This window comes from Grampus griseus, assembly GCF_964374135.1.
Source record: "Grampus griseus genome assembly, chromosome: 5".
Taxonomy (NCBI): Eukaryota; Metazoa; Chordata; class Mammalia; order Artiodactyla; family Delphinidae; genus Grampus; species Grampus griseus.
In genome coordinates this window covers 112,940,006-112,967,813 of record NC_138998.1, presented here as the reverse complement: position 1 = coordinate 112,967,813, position 27,808 = coordinate 112,940,006, and the positions used below count along the sequence as shown (strand labels likewise).

The 27,808-nt window shown below is 34.5% G+C and overlaps 1 protein-coding gene across 1 annotated transcript in view; it reads left to right on the top strand.

Moving 5' to 3' along the window:
• Positions 1 to 27,808, top strand: part of ROBO2 (roundabout guidance receptor 2) — a gene marked incomplete at both ends in the record, with an annotated part of 574,004 nt that overhangs the window by 470,325 nt on the left and 75,871 nt on the right. Inside the window, 7 exons of the mRNA XM_082654134.1 lie at positions 5,694 to 5,818; positions 10,317 to 10,488; positions 15,017 to 15,222; positions 19,462 to 19,543; positions 19,978 to 20,140; positions 21,743 to 21,909; positions 25,004 to 25,125. Of these exons, the coding sequence (XP_082510260.1) occupies positions 5,694 to 5,818; positions 10,317 to 10,488; positions 15,017 to 15,222; positions 19,462 to 19,543; positions 19,978 to 20,140; positions 21,743 to 21,909; positions 25,004 to 25,125 (1,037 nt within the window). The remainder of the gene's footprint in view (positions 1 to 5,693; positions 5,819 to 10,316; positions 10,489 to 15,016; positions 15,223 to 19,461; positions 19,544 to 19,977; positions 20,141 to 21,742; positions 21,910 to 25,003; positions 25,126 to 27,808) is intronic.

The window sequence follows — 27,808 nt, the reverse complement described above, 5'->3', positions numbered from 1 at the left end:
AGCACCACTTATTGAAGAGGCTGTCTTTTCTCCATTGTATACTCTTGCCTCCTGTATCAAAGATAAGGTGACCATGTGTGCGTGGGTTTATCTCTGGGCTTTCTATCCTGTTCCATTGATCTATCTTTCTGTTTTTGTGCCAGTACCATACTGATTACTGTAGCTTTGTAGTTTAGTCTGAAGTCAGGGAGCCTGATTCCTGCAGCTCCGTTTTTCTTTCTCAAGATTGCTTTGGCTATTTGGGGTCTTTTGTGTTTCCATACAAATTGTGCAATTTTTTGTTCTAGTTCTGTGAAAAATGCCATTGGTAGTTTGAGAGGGATTGCACTGAATCCTATAGTATAGTCATTTTCACAATGTTGATTCTTCCAATCCAAGAACATGGTATATCTCTCCATCTGTTTGTATCATCTTTAATTTATTTCACCAGTGTCTTATAGTTTTCTACATACAGGTCTTTTGTCTCCTTAGGTAGGTTTATTCCTAGGTATTTTATTCTTTTTGTTGCAACGGTAAATGGGAGTGTTTCCTTAATTTCTCTTTCAGGCTTTTCATCATTAGTGTATAGGAATGCAAGAGATTTCTGTGCATTAATTTTGTATCCTGCTACTCTACCAAATTCATTGATTAGCTCTAGTAGTTTTCTGGTAGCATCTTTAGGATTCTCTATGTATAGTATCATGTCATCTGCAAACAGTGACAGTTTTACTTCTTCTTTTCCAATTTGGATTCCTTTTATTTCTTTTTCTTCTCTGATTGCTGTGACTAAGACTTCCAAAACTATGTTGAATAATAGTGGTAAGAGTGGGCAACCTTGTCTTGTTCCTGATCTTAGAGGAAATGGTTTCCATTTTTCACCATTGAGACAGACCTCTAATCTTAATTGACCTTTTTCTATCTGGATCTACTCCTCTGGAAAGCACACAATGTACTTTTCTTAAGGAGCTGTTGTTTTTAACTAGTACATGTGTAATTGAACATTGAATTGTGCCACTCTGTTTTCTTCATTTCATTTCTTGTTATAGCTGAAGCAATAAAGTATCGTCATTTAATAGGTTAAGCAAGTCAGTCATTACATCATAGTTACAAAAGATTTGTCTAATGCTTCAGGTTTTAGAGAAGACATAAAAAATATGTATTTTATAGTCTTCTGTCTTCGAAATATATGAGAATTTTCATTTCTATAACTAGCATATTCTTCTGGAGTTTATAACTCAAACTCTTTAATTCACATTGGGTTTAAATATGTGTTTTGGATTGTCATCCTGAGGACCTAGTTGTGTTTTTTCATATTTAATGAGAGCCATCATAGAAAATCCATTTTGTGTATAGCACACTTTGTGCTATCGTGCTGTGTTGATAAAATGCCACCTCTCTGCCTACTCCCTCCCATTGGTGCCATCGGCCAAGTACTGTTTTTTCAAACCATTTTCACTGCCACCTGGCAGAAATACTGAAACTGTGAAGTGTTATCAGAAGAATTATTGATGCAGTTTTTCATTTTAAAACCTCAAAAATAAATTCCTTCAGCTGATATCCCTTCACAGAAGATTACAGTATAGGTCTTGGGCAGAGAAGGAGGGTCTACAGAAGTAAAAGTGATTGATGCAGTTGGTTTTGGTGGCTCAACTTCAGATGACAAGAAGAAAAGATGTACATTTTCAGAGACTTGAATACTTCTAAAATCTTTTGCTTTGTTAAATGCTTTAATATCTTTATTTTTTAATTTTAAAAATGAAAATGTGATTCTAGTTTCAGCAAGATCAGTGTGATTTAATTTTGGGTGACAAGAAGCAATTTGGTACATTATAAATACAGTGTATTTATAATAACTTGGATTAAAAGTACATTAGATATAAACATCACATGAAAGGATATTTCATAGCCTGAGTAACACAAATGCTGATAGCATTTTGTTACTAGTCTTTAAAAATTCATTACTGAGTAAAAACTCAAGAAACGTTGATTTCCTGGTCTTTTAGATTATATCATCAGTGGTAAATATTGCACTGTGATATTGCAGAATTTCTTTTTCCTTTAAGAATTCTTACAAAATATTATATTTAGGTGCTACTATGAATATAGCAATTCTCAACTGGATTTGCTGTCCCAACTTGCTAAGATTTTTCAGCCTCATATCTGCCTTTTCTCTTTTAGGAAGAGCATTCTTTCTAGAACACAACCTTATTATATCTTTCTTGCATAAGCATCTGTGAAAAGATCTCCATACTTTCTAGGGCAAAATTTAAGCTCCTTTAGCATAAATTATCTCACCCTACCTATGTCACTTCTGCATCTCTGATTTTATTTTTTAAATCATTTATATCCTCCCAACACATCTGCTTCCACAGGTCTCTGCCTGTGTCTGCCTCTCTCCGTCCCAGGTGACCTGAGTCCTCTCCATCTCGTGAACTCTTACTTGTGCTTCAAAGCACAATTCAAACATAGCCATCTCCTGGCATCTTTCCTCTTTTTTCCTCAGCACTTACTTGATCTAGTTTGTGCACTTCCACACTTTTTCGCCTGATGCCCCCCGCATGTTTCTATTATTATGCAAATCATATTCTGCCGTATTTGTTTTTATTTATTTATTTAATAGCAAGTCTCTGCCATAGGCTATGAACAATATTTTATTCTGTTTTCTATCTCCTGTACCAAGCAGAATGTATCATAGTTTGTAACCAGTCAATACATTTTTGAACGAGTAAATAGATGAATCATCTTTTTCAAAAAGTGGATCGATAGATGTGGTTATTCGCCAGTCTTTATTTTGGGAGTTATGTTTTAGCAGCTGTGTTAAAATTGTAGGATCTGGATTCCAAAAGCATTTTACGAAATCGCTCATCTATCCAAAGGTTTTTGAAAGCTTGAAAAATCAAATTTAAGAAGTCTATAGTTTAATATTTAAAGTAGAAATGGTAATTTTACTGAGATAGATGATAGATAAACAGAGTAAGCATAATATGCTTAAAACTATAAAATATGTTTTCATTGCTTGCATTTGATGTTTCGTCTGATGATTTTAATCATGTGTATTCTCAGTTATTACATTTTAAAAATTATATAAAGAAGCATTTTATAGTTCATATGGGGCTCTAAATTTTTACTAACTAGTTTTACTAGCTAGTTTTGAGAACCATTTCAAATTCTTTCTGGTCCAAAGCAATACAGATGAACTAATAAGCTGTGTATGTGATTTTCATCACAGACTGTTAACTGATTTTTACTATATTGACTTTTATTTTAGTTTTTATTTTTGATAATGAGGTACAAGCTAAGCTACTCAGTACTTCTTACTTAGTGTCCATGTTGACAGTAAACTTTTTTTCATAGAATTACTAAGAAGGAAAGAAATATACATTGATCTTTAAATTTTTTTAATGTATATAATTTTTCTTAGATATAACAGATGATAGAGACCAATCTTAAGTATCTTTGGGGATAACTATCGGTGGTTTCACATCTCTATTGAAAAATAGACACTGCAGTGTTTTAAGAGTCGTACCTAAAGTAATTTTGTAATGTTGATTTAAACTATCATTCGTATTAGAAAAAATGGAACAAAAATCAATGTATCTGCTGATTCAGTGGAATTGTGTAGAAATAACAAGAAGATCACAAGAAGCAAGTAATCTCCTAAAAATAGAGGGCAACATAAACCACGTCCTGTTCAAATAGATCCATAAATCTGGGTTCTTCATCCTTTTAAACTGAATCTTCTATTATCTATAGCTGTAGAAGAAATTTCACTTAGTAGATTTATTCCTTCTGTCTCTGAGGTGTGTGTTGAATGTGTTGAATTAGGAGGCAGTATAATAGGACACCAAAATATAAGCCACTACAGATCTCTTGAGATTTTTGAAAAAATGCTGCTGCTGTTTGTATGTACACTGTACACTGTAAATCCTGCATGTTTGAGGATACCCTACATTTACTCCATTCTTGGACCTGCAGTTATGTACTCCTAAAGGACTGAAAGAATTCTGAGTAAAGGACTTTACCGAATGGTGCTTGCTGTTAAAATTCTTCAGTGTTCAAATTTTAGGACTGTGGCCATGTACACTGTGTTCTAAAACTTCGAGTTCATTTTAAAGTTTTTTTCTTGGTCATAAGTTTTCTAGTATAAGCCAGGAGTTACACTGGAAACAGTTGATTAGAAAAGTCATAGAATAAACATGCGGTTTTCTCTTCAACAGGAGTGGATTTTAGTATGAAGAAGATGTCCTTGTGAAAACGTCCAGTTACACAGTCTACTGTTTTTCACTTTCTTCTTTCTCTTTATAATTAGCCCCAAATTTAAATCTGAACTTCCTTAGCATTTTTACCCCATCCATTTATTTTCTACTGGAGTTCCTTGTACCTAGGTCTCATTATTTTTGCCTACACCATTTTATTGGCCTTCCAGTCAGACTCCCTACTTTATTCACCGATCTGTCTCGCTCACAATCTATATACTACATTCATTAGAGGGTTAAAGCTTCCAAAATTTTTGCTTTACATTTATCACTCCTCAGCTTAGAAAGAGTCGGAATAAAATCCTCAGTTTGTCTTCTCAGGCCATTCTTAGGATACGAATCTATCTTTTGTAGCCAATGCTGTTTATACAATGGGGACTTGCCATTCCTTTGGGATTACACACTGTATGCTAGATGCGTTCTTGCTTCTTACACTTTGCTCAGTTAGCTCCTTGCTTGGAATATGTTCATTTCTCCACTTCTCTAAATGCCACCCCTTCCTCCAAGTCTCCATAATGTCCATCTCCTGAACAAAGCATTTCACAGCTACCTTAACACAAAGCGATTCCTCTCTCCTGAAGTCCTATCACACTTATGATGTGTACTATAATTTAAGTGCTTCTCCTCTGTGCTCTGAGAGCACCTCTATCATTGAACTTACCACAGCCTTAGAGAATTGTTGTTTTAATTTTGCTGTTGCTGTTGTCATCATGATCATGTTCTGTATTTTCTCTTAGACTATGAGTACCTTCATGGCTGCAGGGTAGATGATTTTATCTGTGTATCTTTAGTGCCCAGTAGGGGAACATAGTAATTGCCGAATGCTTATTGATGTAAATGAAATGAATTAAATAGAATCAACCACTTTCATATGTTTCTTTATATTGTTAGTTATCTTTGTATGTAATTCCCATCTCTTCGATTCTTTGGTATTTTCAACACTTCAATTCCTCAGGTCTAGAATATCAGCACTTTGAGAATAGGTATCATATTTTATTCCTTCTGGTATCCCTGTGCCCAGTACAATGTCTTGCAAATATTACAAGAACAATGAATGTTTGTTAGTAGATTGATTTCACAGGAAGGAGATATTTGAGTAATGCAATGCCTCTTTTTCTCTCTTCATTCAAAACACAAAACCATATTGGGAAACCATGTTTTTTCTTAAAAACGTTAGAATATCATTAAAAATCTATTTTCCAATGCGAGTATAGGGGCTGCAGGATTTACAGTGTACATTTAAAATGTGTCTACAAATACATTTACTTCTTTCCTCACATTTGATAGAGTGCTCGTTTTTCTTTCCCCATTGTGTTTTGAGAAATACTTAAAACTAAATCAAAAACTGTAGCCTCTGCCTGGCACTGAGCAATCCACCTAGTATCAGATTTTCTCTTTGATATATTTTTCTTTGTCAACAGTTTATATTGACACACTTTCTTTCCTTTTAAATTATAGCTCCTCCACAGTTTGTGGTTAGGCCAAGAGATCAGATTGTTGCTCAAGGTCGTACAGTGACATTTCCCTGTGAAACTAAAGGAAACCCACAGCCAGCAGTTTTTTGGCAAAAAGAAGGCAGCCAGGTGAGTGTAAGCCTTGACTGCTTTTCTGAAATCTCTGAACTCCCCGTCTCTAGTGACCCTCAAAGTTTGTCTTTCCTTTCTTGTTAACAATGTTGAATTTATTTTATTTCTGAAAAAGAGACCAATTATTTCTAAAATTAGCGGGAGTCAGATGCTTTAATATAACATTCTTTTTTTCTAGTGTTAATTCTCTAATATTTTTATCTTACGTCAAATAGATACAATGCAGTGTAACCAAATTATCTGAAAAAGTCTAACCTGTAGCTGTTTAAAACCTCCTAACAGAAAGGTAAGTTTGCTTTCTCGCATTGAGCTACATTGGGATAAGTAAGTGAGTTAGTATATATAAAGCACTTAGGACATCCAGGGCAAATGTAAAATAGTCAAAAATATTTCCATTATTAATCAGCCTAGAAACTAGTTTCAACCCCCTTTCATAGATATATAGTATAAATACCTTTTCTTTACCGTTAATTTAAGAGTAGGAGAAATATTTTCTTCCATCATCCCTTCTGGATTCCCTCATAGTGGGGGTTAGACAGGAAATAATACATTGAATACCAGGAAAAAAAACCAACACTTGTCTGGTCTTTGCTGTGCCCTGGTTTGTCCTCTCCGGGCCCTCTCTGGGCAGCATGATCTCTCAAGACTCTGCTAAAAGCAAATTGAATACACCCGTTTTCTCATTTAGAACTTGGTCCAAACTTGGACAAGCACAAGCCTCTAGGTTCTGAGGCATGAGTGGAACTTCCAGCCTAAACCAGATCAGAAATTGAGTTGTCTACAGACTTATCTGTGCATTCCTGAGGGACCTAGAGATATTTTCATTCTAGTCTCTCCGGAAGCGTTCCGAAGGAGGCATATAGTTCGCAGGAAGAGACCTACTGGTGTTCCTCGTCAGCACCCTCTGGTGTTAGTCCAAGTTCTGGAAGAATTTCCTGGGCAAACGTGAAAACCATGATTTAAAGTCTCAGGCAATCTAAAAACTTTGCCAGAGATGGAAAATGCTTTCGACTAAGTTAAGAGAACCTGTTGATCAAAACTCGTGTATGATTATCTGGGTAGAGAGACATCAGGAAGTTTCCCTCAGCCGTCATCTTGCATTGTTGTGAATTCCTATACAGTTCCGTACCACCCCAAGCTAGCAGTTTTAACATCTCAGTATGGACGGGCAAATTATCTTTCTTCCTTTCCTCAATGCTCTTTGTTGGATTCACTTCCCCCATGATTTGTGGGATGTAAATATAGTGATGAGAAGGATAAGGTAAAGTTCTGGCCACTGTCTTATCCCACATCAGGATTGTTCCAGGACTTAATTGCCATCTTTTTTATCAGTTAGTAACAATACAATAGATTTCTACTTATAGACTTCCTTGATTCTTCACCTAAAAATTGCTTTCAGATTAAAACATCCCAAACTCTAAAGTGAGTGTAAAGCAACATGATATAGTTATAACACACTTGAACACACACACACACACACACACACACACACACGTACCCTGAAAAAGGAAAGAATTCTAAAGCCATTTTCCCTCCGTATAATTTTTACAATCTTTGTAGCACTGTTTAAATTTACTGAAGCTCATTTTCTTAATCTAAAATTTGAGGATAATATATTTTACTTCACATAAGTTATGAAGATTATGTGATTAAATTAGTTTATATGTAAAAATGCTTTACACATTTTGAAGGTTAGAAATGGGGAAAATGCAGAATGCATCTGCCTTCCCTTGTTCCTGGCTGAAGTGGCAAGTTCATGCTTCTGCTCAGGCCAGGCTGCTAGGGCCAGAGGTATCCCTCTGCCCACGCACAGAAGCTCAGCACCACTCTGGTCACCTCTGTCCCCAGACCCACATCGTGCCTGAGAAGGCAGGAGGGGATGAGCCTGGAGAGCCCTGGTAGCCTGTCAAGATTCTCACTCCTGCCTGTAGCTCCTTCCCTCCACCCATTTGGGGAGGTATGGGGGCCACAGAAGTTACTTTCTCAAGCCACTGATAGTAAAGATATTTATGTGAATTTATTATTTATTCATAAGTGATACAAATATAATGATATAAAGCAATTTGATTGTTGCAGATTTACACTTTAAATCCATGTAGTGAGTTAAATCTCATTATAACTTGTTATCGTGTAGATACAGCTATATCATTTGTAAATCACGTGCCCTAAAATAGCTTCAGGCTTATACACGCTATTGCATGAAATGTGTATTGGTCTTGTGGCCCAATGAGCATGATATTTAAATATGCTACATTGTGTTTTAATGTTTTTTAAACAAGTAATGATCAAATAGCATTAAAGTATTTCTTTTTCTCTTATTTGACAAAGTGGCATGTAATTCCAGAGATATTAATCTCTGGGAAAAATTTTCGAGTTAGGTGATTGATTTGATTATAATCTTAGGCCTCCTTTTCTTTATTTCAGCTATCTCCCTCACATTAGACAGAGGGGTCGGGGGAGAGAGGAAAGGGGAGAGAGAGAAAGGAGATTGTGAATGAGAACAAAAGAGAAATGCTTGAGCAAATTGTAAATTTTCAAATCATGAATTGGGACATTAGGAAAAATAAATTAGTCTTACTGTCTGCAGTATCCAATTTTTACAGTGATCTATGACTATCCATCAGTATAGAGAGTTAAGAGCCTGGACTTAATGGTCCATATTCCTCAATATGTGCTGATAATGCCAATTAGCACTAATAGGATACCCAGGCACTTCAAGGCGAGAAGAGCTCTGTAGAATTCCTGGGTTTTGCTTGTCATCCATTTTCTTTTGCCTATGTCATACAAACAGGGAATAAAGATGATGGGTTAACCTCAATCATATGCCATTTTCCATGTCATCGAATCATTTAGAAGGTGGACTGATAACACATTGTAGAGGAAGAGATCCCGGAGAGAATTAAGCCCATCTGATGTATTAGTGCTATGTAAATTAGTATTCTAATGGCTAATTGTAGGAAAGTGCACACTTTGAGTTATTGTATCATTTCCAAGTGCCTTTAAAATTTAGACCCTTCTCTTTCAGATGGTTTATTTCAGTAATATATTTGGATTCCGCAGGAGAATTAGCTTGCTCTCAAATTATGCTTCATATGTATGAAATAGTCGAGCCTTATATAGTAATACAAATTTTATAGGAAGGCAATAGCATTTTGAAATTATATTCCTGGCATGCTAGCAAACATCACCTCTTTTAGAAAAGGTTTAATAACGTAGTATGTTTATGTAAAGTGGGCTTACAGTGTCACACTCGAATCTAATAAAGTGGACATCCATCATGTTGCAATAAAGAGAAGAGCTTCTAATTAAAGTAGGACCTCATTCGCAGGATTAAAGTCATTTAGGGTAATTGAAAAGTGTTAATACCCTATTTTATCCTCTTTCATTGGTATTACTTCAAGGGTAGAAATATTTTAAGGGGAAAATGTGTCTTATGCCTTTAATTGAATGTTATTACCTCCTGATTGTAACATATTGAAACTGTTTAATTACAAACCTGGAAAATTAATTACTATGTCGAGAAACAGATCCCAGAGGGTTCTAATGTTCTTTTTTTGTAAGTAAATACAACATAAAAATTGATATGTCCTTATTTATAATCCAGCTTGGAAGCATATCTCAATATAATTTATTGTATCCAAATTTTTTTTTAATTGAACAACAGTAAAACAACATAGGTCATCCAGGTTAACATTACTGCTCTCCTATAAGAACGTTCACAATTTTGTGATTTGGCTGCTTGTATTAATATGAGTTATATAGGAAACTAAAGAACCTTTGATTTTTTGATAGGGTAATATTATGAAATTCTTTACCATCACACGCATCCTTCAGAAACATCCCACATCTTCTTTTTATTTTCAGTGATTTGGTTAAGCTTGCTCAGACGGTAGCCTTTATACCTAGCTCCTTTCAAAGCTGTTAAAACCTGCAAAAATCTTATAGCAGAAGGAGATTCAGCTGTCTCTCTGTGTCAGTCTCAGTCACACACTTTTGAATACCTTTAGGAGAAATTGAGTTACTTATGTCAAATATTCAAAAGGGTCAGCAGAAAATATTTTTGCGTTCTCTAGTGATCTGCAGTTTATAAAACACATACACAATTGATGTTACATTCTAGATTCTCACGATGTTTTATGAGTTGAGTCAGATGAGCATTATTATGTCCATTTTACAGATGAGGAAACTGCGTTTCAAAACCGTTCAGTAACTCACAGAAAGTCACGCAGAGAGTAAAAGGTCACGATCCAAACCTAGATGATTGTTCCTTCAGCCAGAGCATGCTGGCTTCTTAGAGCACATCATTTTCCCATGATGGGAAAGAAGTTTCCCAGTGAGACTCACTGTGTGGCCTTTAACCCTTTCAGTACCGTATTTTTAAATCTTTGTGTTTTCTTTTTCCAGCCACATTTCTCTAACTGTGGTAGCTGTTGTTAATATAATTTTCCTTCTGAGTCAGAAGAGAATCTTAGTAACATTGTGTTTGTTTCCACAGAACCTGCTTTTCCCAAATCAACCCCAACAGGCCAACAGCAGATGTTCTGTGTCGCCAGCCGGGGACCTTACAATTACCGACACTCAGCGCTCGGACGCGGGTTACTACATCTGCCAGGCCCTAACCGTGGCAGGAAGCATTTTAGCAAAAGCTCAGCTGGAAGTTACTGATGGTGTGATATTATTAGAATTTGTTTTCTGAAAATAATGATTTTTATCAAAACTATGAAATCCTCTGACCTTTTAGTTAAATCCTTAAAATTAATGCTTATCTTCTAAGTTTGAATCTAGGTAAAATAACATTCTTAATAGTTTCTAATTCTCCCTGATTTAATACCATTTACTTTCCCAAAGAAGAACATCAAACACAATCTATTTTATTCTTAAAAATATAGTGATGCATTATTTTAGTGAAATAGAAATAGGAATGTTAGCTGTATATTTTTATTCAGTCTTGTGCTGATATGATTGCTTCTAATGGATAGTAATAATCTTATTTTACTAGAGGAGAGAGATATATATAATCTTTATTATCAGTGGAAACAGAGATGACTTTTCACTTAGCCAATCACATTATGACATCCTATGATGTGTTAATTATACATTCACTAAGTTAAATTAATTAAATACCTTCCAAACTACAAATGGATGCTAAAACTATTTTTTTATTTGTACGTATGCCCTACAAATCTTAACTGAAGCACCTGATTCAGGTGAAAGTTGAAGACCATGCAGCACTCTTCATGTCTGATTTTTTTTTCCCAAGAGCTTTTCTGTCACAATTGACACATAGGGAGTTTTAGATATTTGTGAACCTCTGAGCATTAATTTAAGCCATATTCTTTGATATCTTAAATTTAAAAAATCTCTCTTGCCCTCTTAGATTTGTGGGGTTTCTGATTCTCCCCACACCCGCACCCTCCCACTCTGGGTTCTGCGATAAAAGAGCTTTGGGCTGTGACCTCTCTGATTCTCTTCTTTCTCTGCTGAGCTTTCATGCAATTCAAATTTACATGTAGATTAAAAGGTCATTTAAAATTAATAGAAAGGCAGTATTTTTTTAATGTCTGCCCATGGTATTGCCTGATTCAGCGCCATGTCAGGAATGGGAATAAATAGAACAGACAAACATTAGCTGAGGGGATATTGAGTCGTTAATGGCCATACCTGCTGATGCAGCAGAGATTTACTGCTATGGAACTGAAAGAAGTCAGGTTCAAGGGTAATGGTGCCAAGAAATTCTTCCTTTACATGGACAAGATCATCAATCCTTCAAACCTCCATATTTCTTTAAAAGAAATAAAATATAATTATTAATCTTTTTTAAGTTCCTATGTTTTCTTCTACTAGGAAAAAATGTCTAGAAACGTATACTTGGAAAATAAGGTATTCTGGCCCAAACCTAAGTTTTATTCTATACTACTATGAAAGATTCCAAATATAATGCTTAAGAACTCCACTATAGCTGCTTATGGTATTTTACAAAAGACAGAATTTTAACTGTTTCTAAATGAAGAAAGTGTTATGAAGAAGGCAAACCATATTTGTAGAAAACAAAGTTGATGATTTAGAAGAGCCAGTTGATATGACTGATGTGGTTCATGAAACAGGTGGATATTCAAAACTGTGCCTGATATAATGAAAAGGAAAACTTGTTTTGAGAAATTATGTTTGTTGTTGACATAATCTCTCAGACCAGTAGTAATTCTAGCTTTGGTTCTGTGGTCAAACTGAAAAGAGTGATAAGGAAATTTAAATCTGTTGACTGAGATGTCTCTGAACATTTGGTTACAAGTGGCTTGAATATTAATTGCTACATTGATTTTTACTTTCGTAAGCATTCACAAAGTCAAGATCCTTTTGCAAGAACATTGAATGGAGGTTATAGAGTTATTGATTTTGACAGTAAAGAAATCTAACTTCAAGACCTAAACACACACGCACACGCACACACACACACACACACACACATACACTTTATTATAAATAACGGTCTCCAAATATTAACTTGCCACATTGGCCAATAACTTCAGCTTTTATTCATAGTTTTGAATTTTTCAGACTGGTTAACAGTTTAATAATACGCAAGTCATCCCCTTTTGAACGTGTTGCTTGGTATGATCCAGGGCAGTTTAGAGCCAAATGAAATTCCAATGTAGAATGAAAACATATGTCGTGTGCAGAAAAACAAGCAAAACATCTATAGCGATGTTTCTGTTGTTACATTTTTGTACTTAGACTCCTTTCTTGGAAATATTTTTAACTCAAGTGTTCACATGAGATGAGATTGTTAATGGTGATGAAAGGTGCTGTTGAGTGATAATTTTACTTATTATAGGTAGAGCTAAGATCTTTAATACACTTGAATTTCAAAACATCCCTTTAAAAGACCTTCTTATTATTTCATTAACACTGTTCTTCATTTCTTTTCTTCTTTTAGAAAATTAGGAAATTGTAATGAGAATTCTGAGTAGAGCCAATAGAATCTAAAAGGACTGGAGAGAAGAAATGTACAATAGATGTCACATCATGATCTCATATGAATGGTTTATTGAGGATTCACAATGCATAGTTAGAGAAAACCATGGAATTGTTCACAGATCACTGGAAACCCTAAATGTTCATTTAACCTCTGACCTTAGTGTCATGGAAACTTGTGGTCATCTTTCACCCATAACATCCTTGAAACTGAAAGTTCTTTCTGGCCAGGAAATTTTCAGTTACTTTTTTGATCAAATTCATTTAAAAGACAATGAGCTACTCATTTGGGCAGTTAAAAAGAGAAAAAAGAAACTAATTGTATGTCCTTTGCCCATATATAATGATTTCAAGGATATGACAGTGAGAGCAGGTTATAAGAAGTTACCCGAATTCTATATAGATATTTTATTTGAAACAAAGAAGTAACATTATATAAAATTTAATAAATAGTTTCTTCTCTGGTAATGCAGACCCATTTTTCTTCCTGAATTTTAAAATTATTCATAATGTTTGGTGAATTGGCCTTCCATTTTTGACTCAGAGAGAAAATAAATTCCACAAAGCATTCAACCTGAATATCTATTTGCACAATTATTGCCAGATATGTCAGAATTAGTATAATATTGTGCTTTCACATTCTCTGAAGATTATTTACTTGTAAAATGAAGAATTTGATCAAGAAAAGCAGTGAACTAAATGGATCTAATTTTTATTTGCAAAGAATACACAGAGAATCTTGTTTTCCTTAGGTTTTTATAAGGTTTTCTACATATACACACATTTTAATACATATTTTGATATAACAGGTTTAGGTTGATTGGAAGTCCACTCTATCTTGACATGCAGGAGACCTCTATTTTAGATCAAGATCAGTTGGCTTTCTCATGGTAGCCTCTAAAAGGGCTGTTTGATTTAATGTCTTTCGCCAAAACTGTGAACTCTACAAATAAAAATACATATAGATTGAGAAATATATAAACATATAAACGGGTATTTGTAAAAGTTGGGAGACAAAGGAAATTAGAGCATTAATAAGCAAAATGACTTTTTTTGATTATGTACATAGTAATCCAAGATGACCTTCTTGAGAAAAAGCATTCTTCACAGTTGCTTAGCAATAATTCAGATTCACCATCTTTTTCTTTTTGTGGAACTTATATATATATATATATATATATATTTAAATATTATATTTGTTATTATTATACATAATAAAGAGCATATTTGGATAATTAACCAAAACCTATGTGAAGTTTATAAAACTTTCTCTTACGAAATCCTTTCTTGGGCTTGGGTATATCAGTTTCATTGTGAGATGGTCTTCCAATGAATTGTAGATGAAAGCCTGCCTCCAATTGATTCCATATTTTCATTACCCATTTAAATATTACTATACATTCTGATACACTTCCTAAATCATTATATAATACTTCTAAAGGCACTGATGATACTGCTACAAATCAATATTCAATTAAAAAAACAGTGAACTATGTTTATGAAATTATGGAAAATTTACTCAAATGATCACAAAAATGGATATATATGTAAACACAAATTTTCATGAAAACGCTATTTTTGTCATGTCATAAATATAGTCTTTAGATTTTTTTGCTTAAAAGTATAGACTAATTAAATTATATCATCCACATTATATTACTATAATCTAGAGCCCAATATCACAATTTTAGAAATAAATTATTTATAGTCTAATATTTTAACATCATCAAAATGTTATAGTCTATATAAATAAAGCCGGCAACTGGTGCTATGAAGGTAAAATTATGTATTACTCATATATTTATAATAAAAGCAAAAGTGAAAATTGATTGTACTCATGTGATATTCCACAGGCTTTCTAAAACATGCATATGAGAGAGAAAATGGCCATTTTGCAAATGATTACCATAAGCTCTCAACATTTTAATTTAATATGATTTAACCTTTCTAAGATGTCAGAATTTATCTTATCATCATCTTAATTATAGGTAACTCAGAGTAAGTTATAAATATAGTATGGCTTCAGTAAAATATGTACAGGTGTATGTATAGTAATTATAGATGATAGATTTATAATGGATGTAGAATATTACAGAAAAAATTATAAGTAATATGTATGACTTTGGGGCTTTAATCTTACTTTTGATATAAGACTACTGATGATATAAAGACTACCAAATTTCATAAAATTAAAATATCCTGAAAAATATCTTTGTCCTTTAGTTTTGACAGATAGACCTCCACCTATAATTCTACAAGGCCCAGCCAACCAAACGCTAGCAGTAGATGGTACAGCATTACTGAAATGTAAAGCTACTGGTGACCCTCTTCCTGTAATTAGCTGGCTAAAGGAGGGATTTACTTTTCTGGGTAGAGATCCAAGAGCTACTATACAAGAACAAGGAACCTTGCAGATTAAGAATTTACGCGTAAGTAATGTTGGAATTTGTATTTGGATCTTCATCTCACAGAAGTATGTACTTCCCTAGGGAAACACTGTGTTGTGAAGTTAAAATCTTACATCCCTGCATAATTGCTATACATTTTATTATAGACCCTGTTATTTCTTATTTTACAAATGACAAATTGAAATTAGAGGGAAGTTCATTGTCCTTAAATTCGTTATAAGCTCATAACAGGCCTAGAAACTTTTTATTCCTTCATTCTATCCTATATGTATGTAATCAATGAAACTAAAAAGGTTAAACACATAAAGTTAATGATAGTAACAGTACATTTAAAATAACTGAAAATGAGAAATGCTTCTGATTTACTCTCATGAACAAGGGAAGTTCGTAATGAAATGTGGATAGATTGGCTCGGCCAAACAGTTATGTGGAAAGTAATAAAGAGATGAGACTGATGACTGCATAGGAAGCAGGTTTGGCTAGTTGGTAAAAATATCTTACATTTTAGGTAAAGTTGCTGTGCAGTTTAGGTTTAAATCTGTGCACAAGAACAAGCCATTACTGGTCTTTTAACAGAAGATGACATGATAGAAAATGACCATTCCTGCCAAATTACCAAGTTAGACTTGCTTCATGAGCAGCTCAAAATAAATGTGTACTTCTGAATATTATATTAGCTATCTACTGCTGTGTAACAGTATTAGAAAACACTTCACAACACTTGTGTTGTTAGGCTCAAAACAACACATGTTTATTATCTCATACCTTCTGTGGGAGTCTGGGCATGACTTAGCTGGGTCTTCTGCCCTAGAGTCTCACAAAGCTACAGTCAGGGTTGTAGTCTCATCTGAAAATAGACTGGGGATCAGTTTGCTTCCAAACAACATAGTTGTTAGTGGCATTCGGTTCTTGATGGCTATCAGACTGGTGACCTCAGCTTCTTGCTTGCTGTTGACTGAAGGCTGCCTGTGGTTCCTTGCCATGTGGATATTCCCAATATGATTGTTTGCTTCCTCAAAATCAACAAGGAAGAGAGTTTTTTAGCAAGGCAGGCTTACAATCCTATATAACATAATCACAAATGTGACATCCTGTCACTTCCATGCCATATTCTATTGGCCAGAAGTAAGTCAACAAGTCCTCCACACACTCAAGGTGAGGGATTACACCAGGTGTGAATACCAGAAGGATGTTATCATGGGGGCCACCTGCCCTCCACAAGTATATTCAGTTCATTCAACCAAATATAGAAAGCCTCCCCTCCATGTAGCAAGCACTATGCTAAAGCTCAAGAGTATGTCAGAATAGTCACAAGATTGGGAATGAGGGTCAGAATTAGGGTGGTTGATGTAATAGTACATGAAGAAAAATTGACTGAAAATGATTCAGTGGAAGAACAATTAGTAGCATCTGGTATCTAGGTATAAATTGGGAACCAAGGTGATTCAAAAACAAACAAAAAGGTGTTGCATTTTCCCATTCAGAAGCCTGAGGAGGAAGATAAATTATTTTTATTATGTGTATTTTCAAATGATCACAACGGGGAGTGTTTTTTTCTTACAATGTAAATTATTTACAAGCACATGTTTATCAGATGTGTAAAATACGGACACATAACAAAAAGGAAGAATGACTTTTTTGTAGTGTGCACATGCATACACAAACACAAATCTTTAATTTGTTACTATAATGAATGTATATATTGTTTTATTTTAATTTTGAGATAGGCATTAATTATTGCTCTAAGTAGACAAAATGATATCAAATTCAATTTAAAGAAAAATAAATTAATACAGATTTTTAGCCTGTCTTTTTATTTATTGTAAATTAATTGTAAACCTTCTTTGGACAAAATGGGAGTTATTAAAAAATTAATGCCAGCTCTCCTTGAGTAAACAATTTAATCGCTCTCTCTGAGCTAAAAGCAGACTTCTTGGGCCATGGAGGTTAATGCATTTCCACTGTACTGCTGAATTAAAGAGTGTGCTTGAACAGTCAAGACTCCCAATAGTGTTTAAAAGAAGCAATTAAAGGTGGGTGCTTGATGATGTCAAACAAAGTTTGAGCCCCTCTCTCAGGCTTCTGAGTAGTCTTTCTGAGATGCATATGCATACTCCTGGGAGCTTGTCTGCAGCCAGCTACACAAGGAGAAAAGGAGGTGAGAGAGTGTGCCAGCACATTTGTCTTTTTCAAAGCACTGATTAAGGACGAAAAGAGAAGGATGGAAAAGATATCATGCACTCATGACCAGAGAAGACATTATTTAAAGTTAAAGGAATGAAAATGAATATGGTGATGATGATGATAATACAAGAGTGAGCTTTAGCAATGTATTTAGGGTTTTCATATCACTTTTGATAAACTCCACAATGAAAACATTGTTATTTTTTCTGTAAGATGACTGTCTTTCACAGAAATAAAATGTTTTACACTACTTCACTGATACAGTCAAGAGAGGGTTTCTGTAGATCATATTCCTTTAGATCTTACTTTCTTTTCCAGTACTTAAAGCAAGGGGGGAAAAATAGTGTGATGAACACTGTGTTCTCATGGTCCAGTCATTGGTAGCTGAATCCGTTTCTTCTGAGGAGAATATTCCAATAATCATTAAAACCTACCGACCACAGCTAATGTCAGACTTGTATCTCCATACAATGACAAGGAGGTGCAGTTAAGAAGCATTACCTAGTACTCTTCTTTTAGCATTTGCACATAATAACAAGTGCTACATTTTAGTTCAACTGCTATAATAAAATGCAAATTTTTTACTCTTTCACAGACCATATTCAAATGAACATCCCATTAAAATCCAGCCTCGGCTCATTATATTTAGTTTGTGAGTGATGCTTCTTAAAAGCAAAGATCTAATGACTATAATGCGTGCACAGCCACATTTGAAAAAATGGCTCTTTCTACAATGGCTATTCCCCCATCTTGCCTCACTATAATAGAAGACAATTGTACAGAGATAACATAATATGGCAAAGAATGACGTGACAGAGTAATTTGAAACTTAGGTTAAAATACATAATGCCATTTAAAAGCAATTAAAATTGTGGAACCGCAGTAACATCCAGGCACTAATGATTTACCCGAGAATCAGTTGTGGAAGGTTGAGTCATCAATACACTTACATTTTGAACCCAACAGATATTATATTCCATGACCTCCCGTATTTTATCAACAATTAGACTCATGCTCATCGTGGAATTTTAATTCTACATCTTCTGCTTTGCCTTATTCTGTTTGGTCATCAGTTTCTCTTCCCAGTCTCGCTTTTCCTTCACCCCTAAACTAACCTGAATGAATGTTGTTTGCAATTTAAGCCCGTGGGGCTCAACCACAGGGAGGATTTTTGATTTACATATTACCAAACTTGAAGTTTTTGTCAAGGTATAATCACGGAATCTTCTGCCTTTTAACATTTACAAAAGGGAACTCTTGATTATATTGTCAACTATTCCTCAAATTCTTTTGCCGCTCTTCAATGAATAACAAAAACATTTTTTGTAATCAGTGAAAGACAGTTTTTAGTATGCTTTAAAAAGTGTTATGGATTAGATGATTTCTGTGACCATTTCAGCTCTCTATTGCAATGATTCCATGGGTATCGTTTGCTTGTTTTTAATGACACAACTTTATTTCATTCACTGTTACACTGCTACAATTTTAATAAAAGTGAGCACTGCACTCTTTAAAAGGAAAGGTTTAGTTTTCCTTTTTTAAAAAACAAAATTTCTTCTTCACTTTTCTCCATGTCTTTAAAAAAAAGAAGATCTGCCCCCATATTATCTCAGTGCTTATTTACTCCTGGGTATATTTTATTCTGTGAAATACAGTTTACTGATGACAAAGAGGACAGCTTTGCATTACTGATCTCTGAATGTTTATAGGATGCTGAAAACTTCTGTCCTGAGTTATCCATATCTAACTCTGACACAGTGAAGTACCAACATAAGCTAGAATTAAAAGATAAGGGGATTGCTGTGGAGGCAAATAGAAAGACAACTAAAGTTTACAGACAAATAGCATTTAGTTGTAGAAATATAATAAGAATCTTTGAATCACCATTATGAATAAAATACATGATATGAGCTTATTTTAATATTTTACATGTGCATATGATTGACTCTAATGTATAATTTGGACAGCCAAGTGATATATCACATTTTCACAGTCAAATATTGCCTTGTTGAGATTGAGTAATTATTCTACAAATCAATTAAAACAATTTTATTCTCTCCCTTCTATGCACACTAGATTTCTGATACTGGCACTTATACTTGTGTGGCTACAAGTTCAAGTGGGGAGACTTCCTGGAGTGCTGTGCTGGATGTGACAGGTGGGTTCTTTGTGAACTATTTTAACAGAAGAAATCTTGAGCCAGTTTCAGTGATTAGCTCATTATCAACTAACAAGTTAAAGAGAGATCAATATTTTAAATTTATTGAATGTAAGAACTAAGCTTTATGCCACTTTTTCGTTTCTATACCTCTTGGTACATAGCATTGCATATATGAAATGTGATACATTTGTCCTTAATAATCTTGTTATTTTATTTTCTCTGTCTAAAGAACAAGCAATTCTAGTGATCATGTGTGAAAGTAAATATTTACTAATATGTAGGAAAAATCAAATATTCACTTATATACTTTTGATTCATGAAGATGAATTGCTCACTGTCTATTCAAATTCTTTAATAGACTGTTTTCCTTTTAAGCATCTTTGTCAGCTTATGTAATCAGAAATGAAGCTTTTTCTATTTGTCCCCTCTAGAGTCTGGAGCAACAATCAGTAAAAATTATGATTTTAAAGACCTGCCTGGACCACCATCCAAACCACAGGTCACTGATGTTACTAAGAACAGTGTCACCTTGTCCTGGCAACCAGGTACCCCTGGAACCCTACCAGCAAGTGCATATATCATTGAGGCTTTCAGGTATGAGACAGTTCCTTTTTTCTCCATTGGGTTTTTGCTTTAGCTCCTATATCCTAAAATCTCAAGTGAGCTATCCTGCTGTTTTATTCTAAGGACATGCTTAATCAGTGCATTTTAAGAATTTATCTTTTATATCTGACTTTATTCAAGAATAGACTTTAGTTTTATTTTTCATTCATACCTTAATTATAAGATTAAATATGCATTATCCATGCCTACGTCTGTAGGGATCTGGTTATGACATAATCACTTAGCTCTTGACCATTGTAGGGATTTATCAGATGTGAATTTTGGCTTTAGAACTAAGCAGAAAATAATTTAATTAGGCACAGGCACTTTTTAAGTTATGCAACTGTTACTGAGGCATGGAAGCTTGGAATTTTACTTCCTAATAATTAGAGCAGAATTTAAAATAATTCCAGTGTTTTATGCTATATATTTGAATACGTGTATTGGCTATGCCTAAGAGAATATTAAAAGCTACAATTAAGAGATTGAGTACATGCACTTCTGATTGCTGAAAGGAAAAGATATGTCCAATTGTTATTTGAAATAATTGCCGTCAATTCAAGGATATAGACTATAATTTAGCAAATACTAGTATAAAATTGTTTTATGAGAATTTGAAAAAATAGTTGTACTAATGGGAAAATGTGGCTTTATATTTAGTTTCAATGTGCTTCTGTTTGCCACTATAAATATAGTGATAGCCTCTCTCCTTTTTAAGCATTAGGACAAATCATCACTTTCATTTTAGGCTTCCCTAATCTATTAAAGTTAAGGATCAACATATAGTTTTCAAATTTCAAAACAGTGTTTTTCTATAAGTTTCATGCTTTGTTGTAAAAAGACTTCTGAAAAATAAACAGACAGCCCTGAAAATCACATTTCCTCCTCATTCTAAACCAAAGCAGCATTTGACCTTAGACAAAGTGCTATAAAAGGGCATCCCATCTGCAGATGACTGTTAAAGGGTCCACACATACAGATTCAGAGATATTTCACCATTCCGAAGTGGTAAATCACAATACTGTGTAATGTACAATTTTATTAAAAATGTGACCAAGGGAAAATATTCATTACATGCTTCCTTTCTTCTTTTACAGATATGTAGTTTTAGAAGGCTCTATTATAATATTGCATGTGGAATTGATGCAAAAGAAAACACACCTTGTAACAGGAAAATGTATTGGCATAATTTACTCTGTAGTCCATTTATTCTTTCTACAGGTTAATTCTTTTCAAGGTATATATATATACATTTACGAGGACCATATTTATTGTATAAACTTGATGTTGTGATCTTGGCCTCTGTTCCTTTTACAGGTATTCATTTAGTGGCTGCTGTGCTTTAGCAAAGGGCTATCACATCTCCTGGGCTGAGTTTAATTTTGTTGTGCATGGCACTTCCGTTAGGTGGGCTCGGCTTTGTTGTTGAATAAACTGAAATCATCCAAATGTTTCATTTATTGGGCTGAACACTTCAAGCGTTGTGTGTGTGCGTGTTTAATTTTCAGCCATTAACCTTTGTCATTGATACCCAACTCCATTTCCAAGACCCTTATGACTGCTGTTTAAATGAAATTTCTGTTCATGTTTCAGCCAATCAGTGAGCAATAGCTGGCAGACAGTGGCAAACCACGTAAAGACCACCCTCTATACAGTGAGAGGACTGCGGCCCAATACAATCTATTTATTCATGGTGAGAGCCATCAACCCTCAAGGTCTCAGTGACCCAAGTGCTATGTCAGATCCTGTGCGCACACAAGGTAATTTCAATAGCTGCAAACATGACTGTTTCTAGAAGGAGGCATTAAACAGATCTTTAAGGGCAAAGGGGTTGCAGGACCAAAGATAAATGTGTCTGCATTGCTTATTATAATGTTTCGCTAGACCTGATCCAGTGAAAAAGAAAACTTGTTGTTCACCTTGGTGAGTGTGTCCTCTTTCTGGAGTTGTCAGGGTCTATTTGGTAAAAAAGAAACAAAATAATTTGGTACAATTACATAGTAAGTTAAATTGGGGCTTAACTGTAGGGCTTTACTATATTTCAAAAGAAGGAAAAATGTTCCTCCTTCTTTGAAATTAATTGTACAATAGCAAAAAGTGATCTTTAATGGATAAAATGCCCTGTTAGGGATATCAAAATTACTTCCTCTAGTTCAGGAATTGTGTTTTGATAGTGCAGTGGGTCTCAAGGTGTGGTTCCCACAGAAGCAGCATCTGCATCACCTGGGGCCACATTAGAAATGCAGATTCTCAGACCCTGACTCAGAAGCTCTGGGGATGGCGCCTGGCAGCCTGTTAAAGTGCCCTCCAGGAATGTTAATGCTTAAGTTTGACAAGCATCATTACAGTGTATTTTATTAAACCACATGTTTAAAGGAACAATTTGTTTCAGGAAGCAGTAAACCAAGCTTTCTTCCCGAGGTATGCAATGCTTTTGACTAATAAAAAACGAAACAAAACAAAAACACCCACCCAGAATATTATAAGATCAAAATGGAAGATTTCTCATCTCATCTTTCATAGCCTGCCTTCAAACTGAGAAGTTGCTGCAGTCTAGGGGTTAATATGGGATGTTGAATTACAATTTTCCTTCTTACTAGTAGGTGAAGGGAATTAATAAAATAGAAACGGTGGCTTTATTCTTTGTTACGGCTTACTTCCCACAGGGTTCTTGAGAAAGGGTTAATTATGTCTTATTTGTAAAAGGCTTTGAACAAGATATTTATAATTCAAAGTAGTATTTTTATGCTATGAAAAGCACCATACAGCCATAAAATATTATTATAATTACAATGTAGTTCGGTGATAGTAACTAGCATGCTATTATAACAGAGAAGGGCACCTTAAAGGAATCAAGTCAAATAAAGTCACCACGTGATTTTGCAACGTTGCTGACATGATGACAGTCAAGGGAGGAGGGGATGCCACTTTGCTGTTGTTCTCTAAGCAGTAATGTGATTAATTTCCCATAATGATAAAGGGACTGTAGGTAAAGAACCTGTCTCAAGAGAAGGAAAAAGTACAAGAAGGAATTTGACGACCTGAAACTCTTTCTATTTTACCTTGCCAGGATCCGGTTGCTTTTAGTGTGTCTGAATTTAATGAGTACATTAAATTATTGAACTTGAAAATGAAGAGGTATATGGTTTTAAGTCAAGAAGTTGTAGTACCCAGATCTTTTTTTTTTTTTTTTTTTCTTTTTTGCGATACGCGGGCCTCTCACTGTTGTGGCCTCTCTCCCGTTGCGGAGCACAGGCTCCGGACGCACAGGCTCAGTGGCCATGGCTCACGGGCCCAGCCGCTCCGCGGCTTGTGGGATCTTCCCAGACCGGGGCACGAACCCGTGTCCCCTGCATCGGCAGGCGGACTCTCAACCACTGCGCCACCAGGGAAGCCCAGGATCATTTTTGACACCACACTTTCAGCAGCTTTGCATTCTGCAAAGCACCTCTTTGCAAAGAACACTTGGCTGTGTGAGCTCTTATTTTTCAAAGATATTAAATACTGTAGAATTTAGCAATTTCTTATTTCAGCAAGGCAGCAAGTACTTGTACCATCAAAGCACAGTAGATCATAGATATATCAGCAAAGATTAATAGTATTCACATGATATTAATAATACACACACACACACACACACACATATATATATACATATATATATATATATGATTTCTAAATCAAGTAAAACTCACTGTGTTGTCTATGTTAAGGATGAAAAAAAGTGGAACTGGAAAAAAATTACCAAAATGTAGTCCCCAATTATTTATGTTCCATCTTAAGTTAGTGCACCCAATTTAAGTTATGGCTGAGATATGCACTTAAAAATATTTTTGCAAGAGTGTCGCATTGTGGCCTGAGAAAAAACAAGATTAAGAAAATAAATCCTTTTAAATTGGATTTTGTTCCTTAAATAAGGTGATTGAAGAAAAAAATGCAACATAACATTGCAGTGCACCAGTTAAAGAAGCTGATTTGAGTATGTGTGAAATTCAGTGTTTGATATCAATTTGATGGATTTGGACATCTATAATTTATCTTTTTTCTTAATGGACACATAGGATGTAAACCATTGTATGGGAAGTAGAGTAGTATTTAGGCAAATGGTGACTAAGGGGTCAGAACAGTTTATGACTGAGAGTATATCATTTTAAACATTGTAATTCTTTCTCCCTCCTAACCCCCCCATCACTTCGAAAAAATAGCAGCATGATTTTTTGTCAGATATTGGAGTACTGTTCAGAATTTATTACATAGAACATTTTATCAGCATTTTAAATTGGTCAAAATTATTTTTGTGAATTTGGGAGGGTTCTTCCCCTTCTTTCCCTCATTTTGTTTACATTTAGTAACATAATTCACTCGCAGTCCCCCTAATACTTTCTCTTCCACACTCACAGACTGAAATAGCTCAAGGAATAGGAACACACAACCTACTAACTGGGGAACGGGATTGAACAAATTCCTCAACAGCAGTTTTCAGACCTGGCCCCATTAACTACTTGGAAAAGTCCTTCAACATGGCAACATCTGTGTAAAACTGATGTTTCTAAAGAAGTCTTTCAGCACATACTTCATCCTTTAATAAGAAAATAATAGATCTTTCACAGCAGTGTACTGAGTGGGGATAAGGGGTTGCATACACTTTTATTAATATTATTTTAGTGAAGGTATCAGTTCTCAAATTATGTTCTAAAATGGTGGTACATATATAAATATGCTTTAACATTGTTTGTCCCAAAGAGTTCTTAATTTTTCCCCTGGAATTATTTCTAATGGCATAATATTGGCTTATATAATGTATATTAGAATCCACTATTAATTTTAAAAAATTGGGAATGGTTATCCCTGTAGATATCAGCCCACCAGCACAGGGAGTGGACCACAGACAAGTCCAGAAAGAACTCGGCGACGTCCTTGTCCATCTTCATACTCCGGTTGTATTGACTCCTACCACTGTTCAAGTCACATGGACGGTAAGTTTTTAAAGACTATCCTAATGGTAGTCTCTTTTACTCCTTTAAGAAAACAAACCAAAACAGAAAAAAGCAAACAAACAAACCAAAAAAAAAAAGTAGGAAAAACACTCACCATTTAAAGTCAAGGTGTAATCAAAGGCAAAGAAGAAAAAAAACTCAATAGATAAAAGTGTGACTAGAGTAAAAATAGATCGCAATATAAACAATACGATCTGTCTCCTGAATTTTTAAATGGCCTTACTGAGATATAATTAACATACCAGAGTTAAAGTGTACAACTCAGTATTGTTTGGTATCTTTGCAGAGTTGTGCAGTCATCAGCAGAATCTGATTTTAGTACATTTCATCATCCCAAAGTGAAACCCTCCGCCCATTAGCAGTCACTCCTCCGTTCCCCTGACTTTAGCCCTTTGCAACCACTAATCTGTTCTCTGTCTATATAAATTTGCCTATTTCTTCCATGTGAATGAAGTTATACAATATACGATCTTTTGTATCGGGCTTCTTTCACTCAGCATGATGTCATTGAGATTCATCCATGTTGTAGCATGTATTATTAGTACTTTGTTCCTTTTTATTATAGAGTAGAATTCCATTGTATAGATGTATCACATACATCTGTTTATCCATTTATCAGCTGATTCATCTTTGAGTTGTTTCCACTTTTGACCATTATGAATGATGGTGCCGTGAACACTTGTGTACACATCGACGTATATTTTCATTTTTCTTGCGTATACTTAGGAATTGTTGAATTAAACTCTCTGCTTAACGTTTGGATGAACTGCCAAAATGTTTTCCAAAGTGGTTACACAATTTTATGCTCCCACAAGCAATATTTGAAGGTTCTAGTTTCTTCCACATCCTTGCCAGTTTCTCTTGCATCTTATCCTGTCCTTTTGATTATAGCTGTTCTAGTAGGTATGGGTGGTATATCACTGTGATTTTAATTTACATTTTTTTAATGACTAGTGTTTTGAATCTTTTATGTGCTTATTGAGCATTTGTATATCTCCTTTAGAGAAATGTCTGTTCAAATTCTTTGCCCATTTTTAAATTGAGTTGTTTGTCTTCTTATTATAGTTCTATAATGTTCTTTACATATTGGATACAAATCCTTTATCAGATATATGATTTGTAAATATTTTCTCCCAATCTGTGGGATTTTTTTTACTTTCTTAATGATGTCATTTGAAGCACAAAAAATTTTATTTGAAGTTCTCTTCTAAATATAAATCAATCATCTTCACATTCTTTTAGCTGAATCTCATCCAGCAGTACCAAGAAAAGTATTTAATTTTAATAATTTGACATATGTAGTAAAAAAAAATTAATGGGTTTTAAGAAGTAGATTGATATTTTAATATATGCTAAGAAAGTCCAATTCCAAATTCCATGCATTATTAAATGTCAACCTGCCCACTGTTATTTCAAAATACAAATGTTTTCATCGCATGATAGTCACTGAAATGAAAACAAGAAATAGCATAAAAATAGCCATATTACTCATATTAGAGGATATTAACCCTTGTATATGTATTTGTGTCTATGTGTGTCTGTTTTGTGAAGAGCCAGATAATGTTCTTCCCTGTGCCTAATACAGTTTTTGCCAACTTCTCATTTATGCCTGAGATCTCTTGCCGCTAAAAATCCATGGGGATGATAAAAGGGCAGTTTTTTAAAACCCCCCGTATTTGTGCTAGATCTTGTATGTTGTGTAAGTAATGGTCATTTGAGTCATGGATATCTAGAAAATTTTCACTTTAATTATAATATTAGAATTATATCCATCATAATTAATTAGAAAGAATTATATTAATTAGAAAGTATTTATAATTATGACTATTAGTTTTGTTATTGTTTTTGTGGTAGTAGAAGAATGACTGTAAGTTAAAAAAAAAATGGATTTTTCCCCCTTAGAATCCAAGTTTCTTTAGGGAACTATTTCACCCATTTCCATCAATTCCCTTAACAAAAGTAGTTGAAAAAGGAAAACCAGTTATTTTTCGTCAGCTCTTAACTAATTATGTTTGAAATATGAAACGCAATGAAGAGAATTATTCCAGCGTCCTCTTATTAATAAAACCATTGAGCAAACATAGTTCAACAAGCATTTTTTGAGGACCAGTTTTGTACTAGATGTGGGGAAACACTGTATAAAGAGACACAAATCTGCTTGAGAAAAACATGGGAATTCTTAATGACGGTACACAGGGATAAGGGCCATAACTGTATGTACACATTTTATAAACACAGGTTTCAATCAAAGAGGAAGTGATTAACTCTATCCTCAGGCATCAGAAACAACATTATCACTTATCTACATCTATACGGGGAAATATAGAGGCATTATTTATTTGAACAGAGGAAACTAAATTAACATTTAAGGCTGTTTTCTCCAGTTCTATAGACTTGTAAAAGGAAACCAATGCAGACAGGTTGAACAGTGTTCCCAGTATCCTACAACTATTTACAGGTAAAGATAGGATTAGAATTTCCTTACTTTAAACCTACTTTTTGTGTTCTTCACTTTAAAGATAAACTATAGACAAATATTTAGTTGAAAGAAATACCTTTTAACTGTGGAATTTCACCATATGATCCTGGATGGGGCACTTTACTTCTTAAACCACACTAGTCAAACGTTTAGTGAGTACCAAACTGGGTAATGCTTTAACAA